At 41.8% G+C, this 22,010-nt stretch overlaps 1 protein-coding gene across 2 annotated transcripts in view; it reads right to left on the reverse strand.

Moving 5' to 3' along the window:
- The window catches only part of SMIM32 (small integral membrane protein 32), a 105,881-nt gene extending 88,018 nt beyond the window's left edge, over positions 1-17,863 (reverse strand). The window contains exon 1 of one of the 2 annotated variants that reach the window (XR_015297260.1): positions 16,497-17,863. Coding sequence is in view for 1 of the 2 variants with exons in the window: in XM_086928849.1 (XP_086784975.1) it covers positions 16,547-16,903 (357 nt within the window). In the remaining variant the exon portion in view is untranslated. Of the gene's footprint in view, positions 1-14,845 lie in introns of those variants that run through there. The other variant, XM_086928849.1, reaches the window with a different exon arrangement.
- Positions 17,864-22,010: the final 4,147 nt, after the last annotated feature.

Raw genomic sequence — 22,010 nt, forward strand, 5'->3', positions numbered from 1 at the left:
AAAGAATCTGGTCTGGCCTTGATAAATAATCTTAAGTTTGGCAGGGAAGAGCAAGAAAACCTGCTTCCCCTTTGACTGAAAAGGGTCAATAAGCTGACGGAGCTGCCACCTCCGTTCAACCATAGCTGGGCAAAAGTCTGGCCTAACAAAAAATTGTCAGCCCTGCCCTGATCTTTGTTTATCTGGCCTGGCCAGATCGTAAATTCTTTCTCTGGCTAGAAAATTTTGAAAACAAATTAAAATAGCGCGGGGTCTGTTAGTGGTTTGGCCATACCGTGGATTAAGTTTAAAAGGAAAGCAATAGACTTGTTGGATTTCCAACTGCCAGTCCCACTCCTTAACTTCTGGGAATGCCTCTGCAAAGAGATCCACAATAAATTGCCGGGTGTCCGACCCTTCAACCCTCTGGCACCCCCAAAACCCTTAAAATGTTTCGGCGCGCGATTTTCCATGTCCACAAGTTTCGTTTGGATGTCGAGCCTCTGGGACTGAATTGCGTCAATTGTTGATTTTTGGACAACTGCCTCATCTTCAAGGGTAGAAATCCGGGTTTCTGCCTCTTTAATCCTAGTTGCAATGTCCGAGCACGTCTTTATCACTCTACGCAATGAATTTTGTATTCTGCCACATGACCCCTGTGCTCGGGCGCTCTCCTGCCGTGTCTCCTCCCAATGGGCCATTATCGTTTGGTATAGTATAGCTAATGTCATCTCACCTGGAGGGAGATTAGCATTAGGATCCTGAACATTTGAGACTGGGAAAGAAGAATTATCTTGTAAACCAGGATGAGCAGAAAATGAATAGTGCCAGGAAAGGGGTTCAGAGTTTAAACAATTACCAGCATCTTGAGGTAGCTTACGAACTGTAGGGAGCCCCATGCTGTTCAAGACATCGTTTGTGCGCCAGTCACCCAACTACTGCCTTCCTCATCCGACCAGTCTCTATCCAGTCCAATTTCGTCAGCAGAAGACCCTGTATGCTCAGAAAGAGAGAAAAAAATATCTGTTTCTCCATCAAGAACAATGTTTGGTGGAACCGGGACTACATCTCCCACAATCCCGCTCGCCTAGGAACTAGGAACCAGAGCAGACTCAGAAGATGCCACTTGCCCCCCGGAGCTTACAGACACCCCTCTTCTTCTGCCCGTACCAGTGAACTTGTAGCACCCTCCCAGCGATGTTTTTGGGGGTGACATCGGAAGAAGATGCAATTAGGGTAGTTTTTGTCTTACCGGTTACAAGCACAGTGGTGACCAACAGCAGAGCTATGGGGGCGCCTGAGGAGTTCAGCGGAGCAGGGCTCTGTTGACCTTTAGCTGCAGAACCTCCGCGAGTTTTCAACATTGCTGGTACCGGGGGAGGGAGAACCTTCGCGTTCATCAAAGGCTTACCGGCAGCGTCAGCCTGAGATTTGTTTAAAGGCTCTGCTTGCGGAGATAGCGAAGCCGCTACAGACGCTGTAGTCGCTTTGCCCACAGACCTTGGAGGATTCTTCGGCAGATTTTGGTTTTTTGGCGGCATTGCAACTCCAGGCAACTATGAAAAGTCTAACAGAACTGCATATGATGAAGCAGCTACTTACTTTTACAGTAATATTGAACAATGGAAAGCGCAGAAGTTGCTGAGTGAGCATGAACACAAATTCCTATACAAAAAACTTCCAACTGTAGCATGTTTTTACATGCTACTGAAAATCCACAAAGACAGGATCAACCCCCCAGTTAGGCCCATTGTTTCGGCCAATGGTAGTCTTCTAGAGAACACCCCAATATTCCTAGACTCATTTATTTTTCCCTACGTGTTGAGCCTCCCATCATACTGCAGCGATAGTACAGATTTTATGAACAAAATTGAAGGTATCACCTGGCAGGAAGATTTTGATTTTGTACTAGTGACCATTGATGTGGTGTCTCTTTACACCCGTATAAAACAGGAGGATGGCATCAATGCTGCAAACACTTTTTAGAGACAGGTCAGCCTTTGTTTATGAACAGACGAATATGCTAATTGAAATGTTGACCCTGTGCCTTAAGAACAACTTCTTTCTTTATGATGACAAGTGGTACAAGCAAGTGATTGGGCCTGCGATGGGGAGTTGCTTTGCGCCAAGCTACGCATGCATGATGACGGGATGGTGGGAGGAACAGATTGTATGGAGCGATGCGAATGAGTCCCTGACACAACATGTGGTCTTCTGGACCCGTTACATAGATGATGTTTTTATGATCTGGGGTGGGAGTGATTCTAAATTAGACCAGTTCCTCACGGGTTTGAACTCTAACAAAGTCAGCCTCCGTTTCACACACAAGATTGACAAATAGAAAATGGATTTCTTAGATGTACATGTGAGGGTGGAGGACGGAAATCTGCCTACCTCCTTACATAGGAAAGCCACAGCAGGTAACAGCCTCCTCCACGCCAACAGCCATCACCCACCCAAACTCAAATGGAGCATCCCATATGGGGAACTCATCAGGTCAAAACGCAATTGCAACACTAACACCAGTTATGAGAGGGAGAGAAAGATCATGACCCAGAGAATTAGAAAGCGTGGCCATCCTGATAGAATCTTAAGTGCAGCAACCAAAAAAGCTGAATCCTGAGATAGGGCTTCCCTACTAGTTAAAAGACCAGGACCCAAAGAGGGAGGAAATGAGATACGCATGATAACAGAGTACAACGTTGAATCAGACAGGGTCTGGGAAACTTTGAGAAAACATTGGCATATTGTCAAGAATGACCCGGTGATAGGAACGATTTAGAAAAGGGGGTGGTGATGAACAGAGTGTCTGAGTTAAACAGACCACTCTTACCCAGTCCAAAGATCAGGGCTTGATCCATCACCGTTATTTATCTCACTGCCCCATCCCAGCTCAGAACCTGGCTATATGCAAATCAGTCTGTCCCTGGCCCAGTGCATCATGGGAACAGGGCAGACTAAACTACCAAGCCAATTCTTCACCAGAAAGGAGACAAGCTACCGGGGACCGGTTTCTTGCATTTCAGCCTTCTTCGGCCCGGCTTGCTTGAATCCTGATGGAGCAGTGAGAAAGGGACTCATGTCTGAGTATACCCTGCCACACCTATAGTGGCCAAAAACGATTTAGAAAAGGGGGTGGTGATGAACAGAGTGTCTGAGTTAAACAGACCACTCTTACCCAGTCCAAAGATCAGGGCTTGATCCATCACCGTTATTTATCTCACTGCCCCATCCCAGCTCAGAACCTGGCTATATGCAAATCAGTCTGTCCCTGGCCCAGTGCATCATGGGAACAGGGCAGACTAAACTACCAAGCCAATTCTTCACCAGAAAGGAGACAAGCTACCGGGGACCGGTTTCTGGCATTTCAGCCTTCTTCGGCCCGGCTTGCTTGAATCCTGATGGAGCAGTGAGAAAGGGACTCATGTCTGAGTATACCCTGCCACACCTATAGTGGCCAAAAACGATTTAGAAAAGGGGGTGGTGATGAACAGAGTGTCTGAGTTAAACAGACCACTCTTACCCAGTCCAAAGATCAGGGCTTGATCCATCACCGTTATTTATCTCACTGCCCCATCCCAGCTCAGAACCTGGCTATATGCAAATCATTCTGTCCCTGGCCCAGTGCATCATGGGAACAGGGCAGACTAAACTACCAAGCCAATTCTTCACCAGAAAGGAGACAAGCTACCGGGGACCGGTTTCTGGCATTTCAGCCTTCTTCGGCCCGGCTTGCTTGAATCCTGATGGAGCAGTGAGAAAGGGACTCATGTCTGAGTATACCCTGCCACACCTATAGTGGCCAAAAACGATTTAGAAAAGGGGGTGGTGATGAACAGAGTGTCTGAGTTCCCAGTGTAAGAATTGGCTTTTGTAGTTTGGTTTGCCCTGTTCCCATCATGCACTGGGACAGGAACAGACTAATTTGCATACAGCCAGGTTCTGAAACTGGGATGGTGCAGTGAGCTAAAAAACGGTGTTGGATCTAGCCCTGATCTCTTGACTGGGTGAGAGCTTTCTGCTTAATTCAGAGAATCTGTCCCTCACCACCCCTTGTTGTAAATATACCGGTGATAGGAACAGCAGTTAGCAAAATCCCCATGGTGACTTACAGGAAATCTAGATCCTTGAAAGTCATGTTAGTTAACAGCTACATGGGGGGAAGTAAGCAACAGAGTTGGATACAACAACAGAGGGTTTTTTCAAGTGCGGTAGGTGTAAGGCCTGTAGCACAAGTAAAAACAGGAAAACATATCCCCTTCCTACTGGCAAAACAGGCGCCATATCTAGATTTATCAACTGCAATTCTGATTATTGTGTATATGCCATTGTCTGTCCCTGCGGTAAAATGTACGTAGGCAGTACGATTTTCTCTGTGAAAAAGAGAATCCTAGAACACATCAGGGCAATTATAAACTGTGATCTGAGCTACTCGACTGCAAAACATTGGTTGAAACATCCTGACAAAAATGCTAATAATCTTTCTTTTTTTGGTGTTGATAGGGTGGCAGCGAGTCCCCAAGGGGGGAACCGGGAGAAACAACTACGAGTGCGTGAGTCTAGGTACATCTTGCTCCTCGACACCAAGAACCAATTCGGCCTTAATGAGGACGAGTAACTCTCAGTCCACATTGGATGAGTACAACTTAGATACTTGGACTCTGTTTTGCCTTGTACAAGTGATACTTGATTTCTCTGTACATACTGTGCGGCGGGGAGGGCTCTCCACCGCAACCCAGTGTCAGCAGGTTGGAAAACCTTCACGTAAGGCCTGGTTTCTGCTCTAGGCAAGCAACTGCCCCCTTATGGGTAGATCCCCTTTAGGTCTCCCTTCCTTCGTTCTCCTACTCAGAATACAGGTTGCCATCTTCCTGCATCTTATAGATATATAGAACCATGGCTGTCTGAGTAACCAAAATCAGCCTGCATCCGTTTGTAAATAATTCCCTTTTTTCTCCTTTTTCTTTTTTGTAAATAACCCCTTTTTCACCCCCTCTCACCCCACACGACGGGCACTTGCCGTCAATCACCCTACCGCCCTTACCTCACTAACTATGAGCACTATTAGGTCTCACTGGGCACAAACAGGTTGAGAACTTCTCCAACTGTCCATATTAATATTTTTTTTATATATTTTTTTTCCTTTTTGTATATAGCTAGTACCAATGAACAATTCCTGCTCACACCCATAGATTAGTTCAAGTCATGGAGAAATGGCCACTCAGCCGTTATGGCACAAACACTTGGTATTGAAAAATGTCTTACCCTGCTGGGCAATGAATTTAAATGGTCTATGGTCCTAAATTATCTGTAAATCAATTACAAATTAAGCAAACGTTACTCATGTTTTTTAACTTGAAAATGTACATGACTGCACCTCTTTACTGTTTTTTGTTTTACGTAATGGCAATGAGGCTGCCTTTCATAATGAACCCTTAAAGTCTTTTTTCTATGTTAATTGTGAAGGATCGGTCCTACCTCTATGTTGTGTAAATACTTTGTTTTAAATGGTGACCACTGGTGGTGAAACATTGGCTTGTGACAAAGAGCTTTCGCTCGAAACGCGTCAGCCGAAATAAACCTGATAATTCAGCAGCAACGTGGAGTGCGAGTTTTGTTTTTCCAGTGGATAACCTGAACGGGGAAACATTCGCTCATATATATATATATATATATATATATATATATATATATATATATATATATATATATATATATATATAAGTGGCCACCCACACACACACTCAGTCTCCCATTCAAATACTTGGGTAACCAATCAATAACCCATATAGCCACTCATATAGCTACTGATCAACACATGCAGAAGCTTACACAACAACAGACATACTGATGCACACATTTAGTCACAAACCCATGCATTTAGTAAGACACATTTAATCACTCACTCATACAGTCAGTCACACACCTACTAAATCCTTCATCCAGACACTTATACATCCACTCATTCTTCAATATGTAAAACATATTTATACTTTACAGAAACGCACAGTCACTGGATGATATCATCAGTGATGTCATCAGTGATGTCAAATGAGATGTCATCAGTGATGTCATCAGTGTTGTCATTTGAGATGTCATCAGTGATGTCATCAGTGATGTCACTGACCATGCCATGAATGATGTAATATGTGACATCATCAGCAGTGGATTGCGGGTGCGCGAAATATAGTTAGTACAACTAACTATATAAGAGCAATTTCAATGGTTTTTTATTTAATGCTAATTCCTAACTATATAAGGCCTGAAACTTATGGTTTTTTAAGTGAATTTGCAAGGTTTTTAAAATGCTAATTCCTAACTATATAAGGCCTGAAACCTATATTTTTTTTCAATAAATTTCAAAGATTTTGTAAATGCTAATTCTATTAGCGGATAACGTTTATATATGTTATTATCCTTCTGGGACCACCTGAGCACAAAACAAGAGTGGAAAAATGCTAATTCCTAACTATATAAGGCCTAAAACCTATGTTTTTTAAGTGAATTTGCAAGGTGTTTTAAATGCTAATTCCTAACTATATAAGGCTTGAAACCTATGTTTTTTTCAGTCAATTTGCAAGGTTTTTTAAATGCTAATCCCTAACTATATCAGGCGTGAAACCTATATTTTTTTTCAATAAATTTCAAAGATTTTGTAAATGTTAATTCTATTAGCGGATAACGTTTATATATGTTATTATCCTTCTGGGACCACCTGAGCAGCCATCTTGTTTCTCAGGAGAAGTGAGGCAAAAGAGAGCACAAAACAAGAGTGGAAAACGCAAAATGGGGGCAGGGTTAAGACCCCCTGAAACCCTAGCCCTTCTCAGGGGGTCCCAGAAGGACCACCAAGTGCAAAAAAAAATTTTTTTTTTAAATTGCGGGGTACGCGCACGGTACGCGTACGGTGCGCGTACCCCGTGATTTTTTCGAATTTATTACTTCTTTTTTTTGCCCTTGGGGGTCCTTTTGGGACCCCCTGAGAAGGGCTAGAGGGTTGGGGGGTCTCTACCCTGCCCCCTTCTCGTGTTTTCCACTCTTGTTTTGGGCTCTCTTGTGCCTCAGTTCTCCTGAAAAACAAGATGGTGGCCAACACTTCCTGGTTTGGATAGTTTGGAATGTTGACAGTCGACTGCCAGCCAATCAGAAACTCGCTCGCGCACGTAAGAGTACGCGCACGTACGCGTACCATACGCGTACTGTACGCGTACGGTTTGCGTACGGTGAGCACATATAGATATATAATTTGCTCAAATTCAATTTTCTCAACAACTACTGTAGGGATTTTCACCAAATATAGAAAAGGCACTACTGCATACATGTCCCTACCATTTTGCCAATTTTGGTGTAATTCCGTTCAGCCGTTCGGGCTGTAGCCGTGTCTAAAGGTCCCATAGAAAATGCCATTTGAACATTTTCAAATTCAATTTTCTCAAGAACTACTGGAGGGATATTCACCAAACACACAGAAGTCACTGCTGCATACCAGTCCCTACCATTTTGCCAAATCTGGTGTAATTCCGTTCAGTCGTTCGAGCTGTAGCCTTGTCAGAATGACCCTATGGAAATTAACATGGGGAAAACACGTTTTGGGACCCCCCTTTTTTCTCAGCCCCTGCTTGACGAATCCTGCTGAAACTTTTAGGGAAGGAGCGGAGCGCAGCAAGGCAAATCTAAGGAAAATTACAGGCAGATCCCTCAATCGGCGCCAAAGTTATTCCCAATAGAATGTTCGGAATTTCCTATGGTAACTAGGTCCTAACTATATATGTATTTGCTGCTATATATGTGATTCCAAACAGAAGCAGTTTCAGAATGGTGGATGTTTATTTGGCTAGTATGCAACATGAGTTAAACATTTATGTATTTATATAAATGCAACTTTTAACCAACAACTAGCTTTATCTGTACCATTGAGAAATCACCTTGACAGTATTTTTACTATGTCTATGGTCTTCTGACCCGGCATTAGTTTGTTTCGGGGGGCGTGCACTTTTGCATCACTTTATAAAAACAAGAAAAAATGTAATTGATCTGCATGTGATCAAGGGCTCACGAGTCCGAAACGCGTCATTGCTGTTTACCTGTGCCAGTAAAAGATCTGTTTGGCCAGATCCTGTGGCCATCTCCTGTTTTGCTTCGCCGGTCCGTGGGATTGGAGGTGGCTTTGGGAGTGTTTTCTTGCATATTACTTCAGAAGTTGGTTTGCTTCCGATAAGGGACCCCCTCTCCAGAAGTCGGTGTTCACCATCAAATCTCCCCTTTTTTCGGAATCCTCGTTGGAATCTCGGTGGACGCCCCCTTTCGCAGCCGGAAGACTCTGGTTGAATACTAGCAAAGAAACAAGCGATGTCTGGGTCGGAGGACCCGTCGAAGGTTGGAGTACGGGCTACGCGGTGAGTCTGTGGCATAGCAGAGGTGGGGAGGTTTAGCGATCGGCGTTGTAAAGGGTGTAGCTGCCTGTGAGGAAGCGGCGCTACTTACTGAAGTACACAGGTTTTGTAACAGCATGTCTGCTGAAGCTGTCCGTGCACGAGAGGCGGAGGCTAAGGAGCTGTTTGGGAACATACCGGCTTCAGTGGCAGGTTCCAATACAGTTCCGATTAACAACGATGCTAAAGAGGATACTACTGTTAAAACCTTATATAAGAATTTAGAGAAAAACAAATGACTCAAAATTACGAAGTGGTGGGAGCATTACTCACTAACCAAATATGCTGATGTAGGGAGAGTGCCAAGAGGCTTGCGAATACTTCTTGCACCAAGCTTCGACAAGCCAAATAACTTAATGCTGAAGGATGGGGACAAAGTAATCTGGCAGCGTCCATGAATTTGGTTCACATATTGATAAAATATGCCGCAATTGATCGTATGGAGATTTTAAAGGAAATTGAGAGACTGAATACTGAAATAGACAAGTTTGAGAAGACTGATGCTACTAAAAAACTGAAAGACACTATGGCAGAAAGATTGAAAAAACATAAAGATAAGATAAAGATCAGAAAAGTGCAGAAGTTCGCACGTGACCAGGCAGATTATGACAATGGCCAAATCTTCACTTTTGCACGCAAGTATAGCGCAGTTAAACATCAACAATATAGTGAAAAAGGCATCAAAAAAGTAACTCCTCACACATCCACAATAGCAGCAAGTAATATCAATGACGATTCATCCAGCCTAGATTCTGTATCCCTCACCAGCGTATCCAGTTGAGACTCAGATTCTATCTCACATCCAGCAACTATTTTGAATTTGGAGGAAGAGTTATATTTTTTAGTGGAGGAAAGACTTCAAACGCTAAGACCGAGGCAAAGAAATCTAACAAAAACCGCAGAAACAAAAAAAGACGAGAAAGAAGAAGAAAGCACAATCAAAAAACAACAACAAAAAAAGAAGCCGAAATCAACGTGGCAGAGGAAACTGCAATAATTGAAAAGTCTATTATCAATCTATCTGAGATAACGCTAACTAAAGCAGAGCAACAACTGCTATCTCTAGGTTTGAATTTCTGCCCTAAGCAACCCTTCAACTATGCGGCCACTCGCATAGACGTCTTTTGTTTCATAAGAAAACTCAAATTAAAGAAATTCTTTTCCATACAAAAGTTGAAAGAGTTTAGTAAATCTGATACTCATCCTTCTGCAGTCACATGTATGGGAGGAGCAAAACTTTTGTCTGGGGATGTTTCCACTCTCCTAACTCTACATGATCTAAATGACGCGACTGATTCTCAGCCTTCTGGTCCGGATGTGAATCTAAGTACACAAGCCAGATTAAGCAAAATAAATAAGCTACAAAAAGGAGAAGGGATAACTCCTTTCAAAAGTAAAGATGCGGTAGACACATTCTACGACTGTGTGACTAATGAAATCAAACAACTATTTAGGTCTACCAGAGGCAACAAAAAGAAAATATACCATCATCGTCAAGCAGAATATACCACCCCTATGAAAACACTAAGTAGTAATACAGAAATAGTGATAAAAACATCGGACAAGGGTGGGAATGTTTTCATCTGGCCGAAAAAGGACTATATTACAGAAGCATATAGACAATTACAGGATGTCAACTGCTATGAAAAACCCACTCACAAGGAGTATAGTAAATCTAAAGAGACTCTACTCAAGTTGTTACACAAATGGCGCAGAGAAGGCTCAATCTCTACGGAAGAATTCAAGTTTATGAACAATGAATTCCCTGTTCTCCCTATGTTTTACATAATCCACAAGGTTCACAAGTGCATTAATCCAACACCAGGAAGACCGATTATCTTGGTGATCAAAAGTGCAAGTGAACAAGTTGGGCAATATATTGACTTTTTTTGCAGGACATGGTAAAAAGTTTGCCCAGCTTTGCTAAGGATACCAGCGATTTCCTGCAAAAAATTGGGGATTTAGAATGGAATGATGACATATTGCAGATAACTTTAGATGTAGAGTCCCTCTATACGAGTATAGCACATACATGTGGTTTAAAGGCGATTGAACATTTCCTGAGCAAACGAGTTGTTGAGTATTACGAACACAACAAAGTCATTATCAGTCTTTTTGAATGGTGTCTACATAATAACTTTTTTCTTTTTGGCAAAGATGTGTGGAGACAATTAAGGGGCGTGGCGATGGGATCCCGATTCTCCCTCAGCTATGCGTGTTTACAAGTAGGCTGGTGGGAGGAACAGGTTCTTAACACCAAACACCAAGCATGGGTTAATGAAAAGATTGTAAAATATTTACGTTACATTGATGACGTCTTTATTCTTTGGCAAGGGGATGAGGAAAAAGCTTTGACATTTTTAAAAGAGATAAATAACAACTCCCTCAACCTCAACTTCACTTCTCACATCAGCAAACATGAGATCAAGTTTTTAGATGTGAAGGTGTTTGTTAAAAATGCCAGATTAGAAACAACACTTTTCAGAAAACCCACGGCAGTAACACAACATTACACGCCACTAGCCTTCATCCCAAACACACCATCAGTAGCATTCCCTACAGAGAGATTTTACGTCTCAAAAGAATATGCAATTCCACCTGTGAGTTTGAGAAGTGTTTAAAAGAGATGAATGCTAGACTCAAGGCACGTGGCTGCTCTGATACTATGCTACATCAAGCGCTAATTAAAGCCAACACAGGTCCTAGGGAAAGTCTTTTTCCGTTGAACCCTTTCCGCATTGATGTTGTTGATATTAATGTGGCGCCCCTCACTGAGATCAATGACTGCCCTAGATTGATTACGGCTTTTAGCAATGGGGAAAATAAAATCAGAACCATTATTAAAAAGAATTGGCCAATAGTGTTAACGGATACAGGATTGGGTTCCCAATTACCTAATATGCCGTTGGTCACTTTTCGAAGGGCCAACATCATGGGGTCAGTTCTAGACAAAAGCAGCCCAGAGATGAGACAGAAAAGTATGTGGCTGCAACCAGCGTCAGGGTTCTGGAAATGTTCTTCTTGTAGGGCATGCAAATTTAGGACTAACAAAACCCATTACCAAACTCCCTTTTGTTCTACTGACATCCCGATCACAGGTAGTTACAATTGCAAGACTGAGTTTGTAGTGTATTACCTGACGTGTACCTGTGGCCTGAATTATATAGGCAGTACATAATTACAGGTACACGTCAGGATTTTAAAGCATCTCAGAGCCATCCTGCATAGTGACCCTGCCTATCCGGTAGCACGGCATTTCAAAAAGAAACATAACAATGACGTAGCCTGCCTAACTTATTTTGTGGTGGGATCCATTCCCAAACCACGAAGAGCAAAAATTGAGGCAACTTGAGACAACCATGAATTTAGAATTCGACAGTAAATGGCCGAATGGTCTCAACAACACGGAGGATATGTACAATTTCTTATGAGTATTTTGTACCGGTGGTTGCCCAAGTAATGGGTCTAGGTTGTCATTTGTCTTTAGTCTGTATCAAATTCTTCCGGTATGAGGCTTAGGTATGTTTTTTCTTTATAGGTAGTCAGGTTCCCTGATACCTATTATATGTAATGGGTTTTAAGTGTTTTACATCTTCACTCTGTAACATTAGTATCCTCATAGATAGTCAGGTTCCCTGTTACTTATCACATGCATTATCACTACAGCAGTCTCTTGTAAATATTATGAATTGTTGTCCTCTCAGTTTACACATGGGGTGCGCACCATTTTTAAATATGATGAATTACTGTTTTTTTTTAAATGTGTTATTTATGTGTTTTTAACAATGGATTTAGGCAATGACCGATTTTTGTTAATTATATTTATACATATTTATACAGATTTATTTATCATACACTGTGCACTTTATAGCATATTTTTGCCCTTTTTTGTGCACAGCTTTTTGCACATTAGGCAGAGGTGTTATCGAGTAATATATATAAAAAATTGCTATGCACTTTATCTTCACCAGATCCTCCCTGAAATACTGCTGTTGCTTCAGAATGGATTCATTAATGATGCATATTCATTTGAATGGATATTTGACTATGTGTTAGGATTTATCCTGTCATGAAGTATCTTGAACCCATTCAAATGTTTACATCTTTGGGATCATATGCAGTTTATATGCATTTATGCTGAAATATATTTGTTGTTATATATGTGATTCCAAACAGAAGCAGTTTCAGAATGGTGGGTGTTTATTTGGCTAGTATTCAATATGAGTTAAACATTTATGTATTTATATAAATGCATCTTTGCACTTTTTAACCAACAACTGGCTTTATCTGTACCATTGAGAAATCACCTCGGACAGTATTTTTACTATGTCTATGGTCATCTGACCCGGCATGAGTATGTTTCGAGGGGCGTGTATTTTTGTATCAAATTATAAAAACAAGAAAAAATGTAATTGGTCTGCATGTGATCAAGGGCTCACGAGTCCGAAACGCGTCATTGCTGTTTACCTGTGCCAGTAAAAGATCTGCTTGGCCAGATCCTGTGGTCCGTCTCCTGTTTTGCTTCGCCGGTCCGTGGGATTAGGTGGCTTTGGGAGTGTTTTCTTGCATATAAATATCTCTCTCTCTCTCTCACTCTCTCTCTCTCTCTCTCTCTCTATATATATATATATATATATATATATATATATATATATATATATCATGACTGATTTATGTTAGTGTTGCTACTCTTTTTATGTGTAAAGGGTTTTACCAAACAAAGAAGAAAATAAAGAAACTAATTAGGGAGTGTTTTATGTATTCAGCTTATTTAAGAAAAACTTGAGCTATTTAACACTAGTAAAAAACAGACAAAATGTTGATCACTTGCTTTCATCCATGTTAATAGCCATCTCTCACCTGGGATTGCTAACACTTATATTCATCTGTCACATGGGCTTATGCATAGTGGTAATCGTCTGCCACTTGAGATTAGCAACATTGGTAGTCGTCTGTCACATAGGATTATCCACCCTGCAGCCATCTCTCTTGGGTCATACACCTTGTTGGCATATTTTATTTGGGTTTAGTCCCCGTTAGTTATCTCTCATTGTGCAATCATAGAGTTACCGAAACGAGGAAGTCCCAAATCAGCCGTACTGTACTTGTTTAACAGCAGACTCTTGGTCCAGGTTGTGCCTCATATGTAATTCATGCATGATTTGCATAAATATTTTCCACTCGGCAAACACAGGAATTCATTAGTAATGTGGAACTAAGAGAATATTCGCGTGGTGCTGAGGCTGCAATGAAGGTCGGACTGGGACAGAAAATAGGCCTGGCCACGAAATTAAAAGTTGCTCCTATTTCTATTAGCAAATCACAGCAGTTTTAAACTTGTTAAGACAAGCTCTTTAGAGGTTCTGCATGCTTTTTTGCTTGATGCAGTCAACGTTTGTGGTAATATCAGATAAATCAACATTAAACACCAGCCCACCAGACCATAAAATAGGCCCATCATAAGCCTAAAAGACGCCTCCCACTCGTCTGTCAAACCAGCCCTTTGGGCACTGCCGCATTGCCTTATAGACCGGTGCGAACCTAGCCACAACTGAAAAAGTGTCATCATCACTTCTATTTAAATGCATCTGATAATTACAGCGATGATTTGAGGTAGGAACCACAAGTATGAAAATCGCATCATCGCATCAAGATATATGTATCTGATATTTGCAGTGATGATTGGAAAGGCACTTGGGTTAAATCAATGTGATGGAGAGATGGGAGAGTTTTGACTTTTTCTAACAGCAGAAGGGACTTACGCAGGAAGAACTGCAAAGTGCAAAGTTTTACAAATAGGACAATTGTTATTGATTTAGAAATGAATAACGATTTAACCCCAAAATTATGTTGGTTTCTACATGTAGAAATCAACAAATTGACTGCACCACCCTGATTTACTGACATGCATATGGTTCAGCCCTTAAAAGGCCAATTGTAAATATCTCTTCAGTATACTCAAGTATACATTAATGTGCTGGTATTACGTTATGCATTTCATCTTCGAAACTTTTAAATGGGCGAGGAAAGATGCATAACTATTTGCAGTCATATTTCTCTGTTAACTCCATAAGCTTTTAAAAAAAATTGAAAAATAAATGACCAAGCATAGCATTGTGACCACATTTATGAAACAAATTATGTTCACTGTGAATAACTACAGAGTTTATATGTAAAACATGGTTGGAATGCGATATTCTATCAATGAAATTATCCTGCTGTGAAGTGCAGATGCGAGGGTTTAACCTCTGCAGGTAGCAGCACTTCAAGAGGTGGCATTCCCTGAAATGTAGTAAAATGCTGCATTTTCTATTTTGAAGTGTCTCTAAATGTTTCAAAGTCTTTTGGCGTGTTTAAAGTGCTGACAGTTTGTATATGCACCCATGATTTCCATACAATACTACAAACATATTAAAAACCAAAACTGTCATTAGTCTTGTTGATTTCATATTTAATAACTCTGATTCGAATTTAAGACAATAAAATACACAAACATCAAAAAGTAAATTTTAATGTGCAGTAAGTGTTGTTGAACTTGAGTTCCCTTTGTTTAGTTTGCCTCGTTTCGACCAAATAATTGTATATGACCAGATTCATGGTGCCCACTGGTTTCTGTATTGAGTAGAGCTGTAAACATTTGTGCAGTGAGTGCTACAGCACCCTAAGCTCACAGTTCATGAGGGCTGGGATTTCTTATTTACCATTAGATGTTCACTCTGAACATGGTCCTAGCATGGTTAAAAACCAGAATACTATGCAGCCATATCCATGGATACAGCTTTGCAGCCAACAAAAGGCTGAATGTATGTGAGATGCAGTCTTTTTGACATGCAATTTAAGAATTAGAGGCTCGCACAATATGCAATCGAAAGACAGAAGCCAAGCCTGTGCCATCCTCTATACAAATCGGATAGCATGTTTACATGAACTGAAATCTTCAGGACGAGACGAACAGCAGGGTTAGACATTTGGAGTAGTTGCTTGACAGGGGAGCTAATGTGACAAAGTTATCATCTGTGAGAGTATGACTAAATGTCTCTCATTCCAGATCCCCATGAAAGATCACCTTTTGACCCATTGAAGTATTGTTTGTTATGTTCCTGCTCGGAATGGAAGCACTGTTTAAGTTAAAATACTTGTTTATTATACATCACTGTTGAACATCATTTACATATTTGTGGGGTTATGAGGTTCTTGTGTTACAAGACATATGTCTCATACTGCAAGGATAGTGCAGCCATCACTGCTCCTACCTCAACTAGAAATAAGGCATCCATAAATATGACCTACACTGAACATTTTAGTTAAAAATATTTTTTCAACACCTCATTGAATTTTGATAATGGGCTTTACATAGATCATTTCTCCAAATGTGGCCATGAAACCTCTGATTTTTGATGATGCAAGACCATGGCTGAGTTTGCTCCGTCGGCCCCTACATAAATTCTTTAAGTGAAGCTAACCCAAGGAAAATATACATTAGATTCGGTGACCCTGGGCAAGGGACACTCCATGTATGTAATCCAAAATTCCATTTAAGCTCTAGCAATTTATTCATTTTTTTCTGAAGAAAGAAAAACAAACAATACTATAAGGTATTGCAGACCATGGTCGCATATTTAAATGATCGATTTGATTAAACATTTTCATTTGCTTTTCTCTGTGGCCAGAAAAGTGGAACTACATTAATCCTATGTCAGAAGAATACATCAAATGCTCTCAGTAAGTATACATTTTTCCTTAGTAAAGCTCAATGGCATTGTTGTTGATGTGCTGACTGAAGCATGGGTTGCTACTGTTGAATACTTTTTAATTGGCTCATGATGCATACGCCCTGAAAAATAATAGTAAATCGAGTTTACCTCTTCAATTTATAGTGGAAATCAAATGTACACTTATTCTGCACTATATACACCTGGTTCTTACTCTGCTCAAGTCTGAGACTCTTCCCAGCAGGCAGAGGTGATGGATACTCAATACACTCAGGCATTCCCATTATTGGAACAGATAATTGCATCCTTGTTCACAGCCCAAATGGGGTTGCGGCACCCAGAGGCATCAACAACCTGTATCACTTCAAAGTACCTCACACAACGAATCCCACTTCCATTATTTCCAGGCTTATCCCATCTGCCTCAGACAGACTGCGTCTTCCAGGGGTTCCTGCTTTCGCGCAGTGACCTGTCGTAATAGGGCAGCGAAGCAAACGAGGAGTTCCTCAGCTGGCAGTTGATGAAGAGCACAATCAGCACCACAGTCAAGAAGAGGAAGACGAAGAGGACCACATAGGTGACCAGGTCCGGCTTGTTGATTTCGCCTTCTTTCAGCACCCTGGCTGTGGACATGTAGAACACAGAGGAGCTGGCCGGCCTCTGTGTGCTGCCCAGGTAGGATGTGCTGGTCTGCACCATGAGGTGGGCTTCTGTGGCACTGGTGGAGTTCAGCAGCACATTACCATACATGTTCCTGTCTGGGGCTCCTCTCCAGGACATGCAGCCTCACTCTCTGTCCCTATGTTTGGAAGGGGACGGGTCCCACATGGAAGTCTCCCATGCTCCCCATTCTTTAAAGCCACGTCGAGCACAGTTGTGTGGTGAGTTCAGACAGCCTCTCCCTGTCCTTTGGTCTGCAGTTGTCTGAAACACCGGTATCCGCAATGTGGAGATAACGAAAACCAAATAATCCCTTTGTTTAAGATTCGCTCTCCCTGGTGCCCACTAACACGGTTCGTTCAAGCCGTTAGCGCTCATTTGACAACACGTCAAAAAGATGAATGCGAGTTGGTCGGACATGCCTCTGTGATCGGGCTGCCTGTGCGCGCGCCGCGGAGCCCACAGTCCGCACACGGCGGGCGCCCGGGAGAGGTGGCCACAAATCACTCCTTCCGAACGAACACGCACAGCTGCGGAATATCGAGACCGCTTCCCAAGTCACTCAATCAATATCGACCCCGGAGACCCGGAAGGCAATCAGACCAACGTCCCCCAAAGCAGCCTGCCCCTCGCGCGCAGCGTTTAGCCGAAGCCCCAGAGGCAGCGCCCTGCAGAGCCCGCGTCCTCGGAATGCAGCTCCTGTGTGGCATCCGTGAACTTCCTGCTTTTTTGCTCGCACCGCCGCAGTTTTCCGAAGCTGCCTCCACTCTTCGCTGCTAGTTGGTACAAACAGTTGGCAGACGTGGCTTTTGTCCTAATATTTGCACAAGTTCCTCAGAAGCGTGTTTGCGCCTCCGCAGCTGCTGCAGCCGATTTACCCTGATCCAGGCGAGCTGTCAACTGAAGCTGGGATCCCTCTCCGCGCATAAATGTGTAAAACATGTGACTCGACTCTCCTAAACTGTAGCGCCGCCGCAGCTTCTCTCGCCACAGTGCGCAGGCAAGGAGAGCACCCTGGTGCTGAATGTGTCTGAAGGCTGCGAAATGTTGCGGTAGCTCGACGATGAACAGAAAAAAAACAGCTACCGTCCTTAGTACACGTGAAGGCTCACGACTCCTCTTTAAAGCCATAGAGTAGGAGCACTGTTAGTGATATAATCACCCATTGTGCTATGAGAACATGACCCAAATCACGCGCTCACGCCCCCCAAGTTCGTTTCCACACTTTTTTTTTTTATTGAAGCGGGCTTCTCCCGCGTAAGCAGAATATGCCTCCGCACTCTCCACAGCCTGGCAATTAGCATGTTAATTCATTTCACCAAATTGCCTTTAGACTGCTATTAGGTGTGGGCTGGTTGCCAGGTTTCTTTTGTAATGCCTCACTCTTATGCATTCCTGATACATCAAACACACAGCCCTGAATGACATTTAAACAACTGTCTGGCTTCCCTCTCTTTGTGCTGATAGTTAAAACAAAGCCGCCGTCTGTCCTCTCGATGGGATTGATAGCAGCGCGCGGTTCTGACAGCTTGCAAGCCTATTCTCTCGAATGCAGCGCTGACTTACAAAAAAGGACAACACAATGCACAAGAACTACACCATTTTGCCCAAAAACACGCACGCTGAACATCAGCCTATTTTGCCTCTACATATCAAGCAAAAAAAAGCATGTGCCCATTAAATGAATACACGGTTGAGACAACATATTTTAGACTGGTTTGTAGCGCTGTACTTTAGTTTGCCACTGATTTAACACGTTAACTATTGCCACCTGGGTAATACTCATGCATGCTACAGTGTCATCTGCAGGTCCTGGTGGACGGATTAGTCTTTCTTCCTTCCCGCGGTGACTAAAATGAAAATCACCGCTGGCTAATAGTCCATTTTTCATAACTGGTGTAATAAAAAGTAAAGGAACAGGAGCTGGAAAGGAAATTACCTGGCAACTGAGGTCAGGGAAATAAAATGTTTAGATTTATATGGTTTGTGTGTATGTGCCAGTGAGAGTGTACATGTCTGAGGCTGTGGTTCTGTTTCTATGTGTGAGCATGTGTGTGAGTCAACATGAGTGAGTGCCAAGGAGTGAGACTGAGTGAGACTGAATGTGAATGAGTGAGACTGAGTGAGTCGTAGTGAATGAGAATGAGGGAGTGAGACAAAGAGTGACTGCAAGTGAGTGACTGAGCATGCAAGTGTGAATGAGTGAGTGCGAATCAGTACGTGCAAAGGAATGAGTGAGATTGAATGAATCTGAGTAAACAACAATAAGTGGGACTCAGTGAGAGTAGGAGAGAGTGAAAATTAGCTTAAGCTAGTGAGAAAGTATGATTGAGTCAGAGTTAGAGTGAGTAAAGATGTGTGAGTGTGAATGAGAGTGAGAATTAATGAGTGAGAGTGAGGATGAGTGTTAAGAAAAGTAAATGAGCTTGATTGAGAATGTGATGTTATGCTTATGAGCTTGTCATTGGCCCTGGCATATTGGAAGCTATTCTTGGCTTATAGAGGCACTCATGGCAAAACACTGGAGGCAATTCGTAGCATGAAGGGCACCTGAGGAAAAATACTGGCATACTGGCATTCACTGGATTTATGTGCTGGAGAGCACCAGATTATGTGGCTGAGTTGTATGGGGTGTGTCACCAGCGAGGAGCCTTCAGGTGGAGGAGAATAACTTCCTGAAAAGGCTCCTGTGTTTACCCAAGTCTATCTCCAACACCTTGGTTCATAAGGAAACAGGGATTCAAACCCTAAGTGATATGATCATGTTAAGAACCTTATTATTGTGGCGCTCTATTTGGCTCAGCGATGGCACCTCATTGAACAGAGCTATTATTGAGGATTGCCTTTCTTTAGATCAGCATTTAAAGATCCCTTGGATTAAATACATTATTGAATGCTCTCAAAAGATTTTTGGGCTTAATGTGATTAATGATCCATACAGTGCCTCGGATATCTCTAAATCAAACATGAAAATAACTTTTTTGAACTATTGCAACGAAAGGCATTTTTTGGAGGATTCTAAACTATCCACATGTATACTGTACAATAGCATAAATGATTTTATTGGATTTCATCCGTATTTGTCACAGGTAACCAGAGGATCGCACCAGTTTGTACTAACCAGAATGAGGATGGGAATAGTACATTATCTTGTTGCGTGCCCTAATATTAAAATGCGCCCTAATGGACCTTGTGTATGTGATAACAAAACGCAACAGAGCACAAAGCACTTTCTATTAACATGCGAATTGTATAGTGAACTACGGAAATTCTTCCTAAAGCCGATATTGAAAAGATTTGGAGTGAGAACAATCACGGACTCTATGAAACTGCTTTTTAATTTGCACCATCCGGACATTTGCTTTTTTACTGCCACATTTTTGCTTAAAGCAATTAGCGCCTGGAAAAGTATGTGTTTTTAATTATTTTAAATATTTATTCCATCCCCCTCTGGATAACATATGTATTACGTGTTTTCTTTTAATGAAATGATTAATGAAATGTTTGTATCTGTAACTGTATGCGCTTTTATGGACATGTTTTTTTTTTAATGTTCCGAATAAAGCTTTATGAATTGACTAAATTGCGCAACAAGAAAAGGCAAATTATACGGCATAATGCAGCACATTTTGTGATAGAATTATTTCAGTAGTTGATCATTTTTACACATGCTACATTACACTGTCTGGGCAAATAGTAGTAGTAGTAAAAACAACGTTTATTTAGACAATAGTCTATAAACCAAACACAAAACCATTGATACACTTAGCAATAAGAAATTTTACACCTTAATTCATTTTAACACTTTATACACATTTAAAACCATAAAAACACTACATTGACATTCTCATATTTTAAATTCCTAGTGTTTTAAAATTTCCCAACCTCCTTGGATGCCTCCATTACAGCTTCTCTTGTTGCTTTTAAAAATGTCCCCAACGCAATTGTAACATCCAAAAACAACATTTCTGTGAGGAGAGCAACAGCCTCCACCCTTATGTTCACCTTATACTTTAAAAACATTGGACGTAAAAACATTCTAGGCATAGCTAAAATCAATGTACAATCCAGTAGTATATGTAAAATATCATTCTTTACGCCTAGGCCACATTTACAAATACCATCTGGTTGGATCAAGGCTATTTTTAATTTACTATCGATCTTCCATGGGTTTAATCCTACCCGGACCTTCGTGATTTCGTACCTTAACCATTTACTGGGTAACACATCCAAATATGGAAATCGGACCTCCTTTTCCCATTCGTTCCTTACCCAACTCACTGATTTTTTTTACTTCAGGTACTTCAGGTCTTGTGATCTAGAATATTCCTGCCCTCGGTCTCTAAGCATTTTCTTGGTAAAGACTAAATCCAGGGATGGTTGTTCAGGGGTCAATTTTAAATGCACTGCTACTTGCTGGAGGGTTTTCCTCACTTCCCGTGCCCAATGTAAGCTGCTTGCCTGTATTTCCTTTCTGCACCAAATTGACACCTTTTGTTCACCACCAGGCACCTGGCGGTTCCAGAATCTTAGCAGTGACATTTGTGCCTTTACCTCCCATGCCGTCAAGCCTACCTCCTGTCTAATTGCTTGCAACATGGAACCGTTAGGAAGAGACAACAGCATTTTAATTATCTTTCCTTCCTCCCGGTCCCACCCCCTTTTACCATTCAGATAGAGCACTTCAGCGCCGTAAAGAACTTGTGGGGGTATCATTGCTTCAAATGTTCTTAGTAACGGTCTGTGAGACATGTCCCCATGGTCCTTATTACATTTTTTCAAACCACTGACCGCTGAGGACGCCTTGGAAGTTTGTGCCGCCACGTGGATGTTCCACTTTAGTGCACTGTCAAACCAGAGACCTAGATATTTATATTCCCTTACTACCTCTAATTTGTCTAAACCTAAAAACCAATTACATTTTTTTACCCTTTTCCCAAAACACAGGATTTTTGTTTTTTCTATATTCACAGTTAGAGCCTTTTTCTCACAATACGTTTTAAAGGCATTTAATTTCCTTAGGAGGCCCATTTCGGTTTGGTCCACGATCACTAGATCATCAGCATATAAAAGGCATGAGACTTTATTACTATTCATGCGCGGGCTCGCACTCTTATCAACTTCCAAAACCACAGGAAGATCTGCTAGGAAGATTGAGAAGAGCAAGAGTGCCAGGACGCACCCTTGTCTCAAGCCGTTCTTTATAGGGATTTTCTGCGTTAATGAG

Source organism: Lissotriton vulgaris, chromosome 7, assembly GCF_964263255.1.
Source record: "Lissotriton vulgaris chromosome 7, aLisVul1.2, whole genome shotgun sequence".
Taxonomy (NCBI): Eukaryota; Metazoa; Chordata; class Amphibia; order Caudata; family Salamandridae; genus Lissotriton; species Lissotriton vulgaris.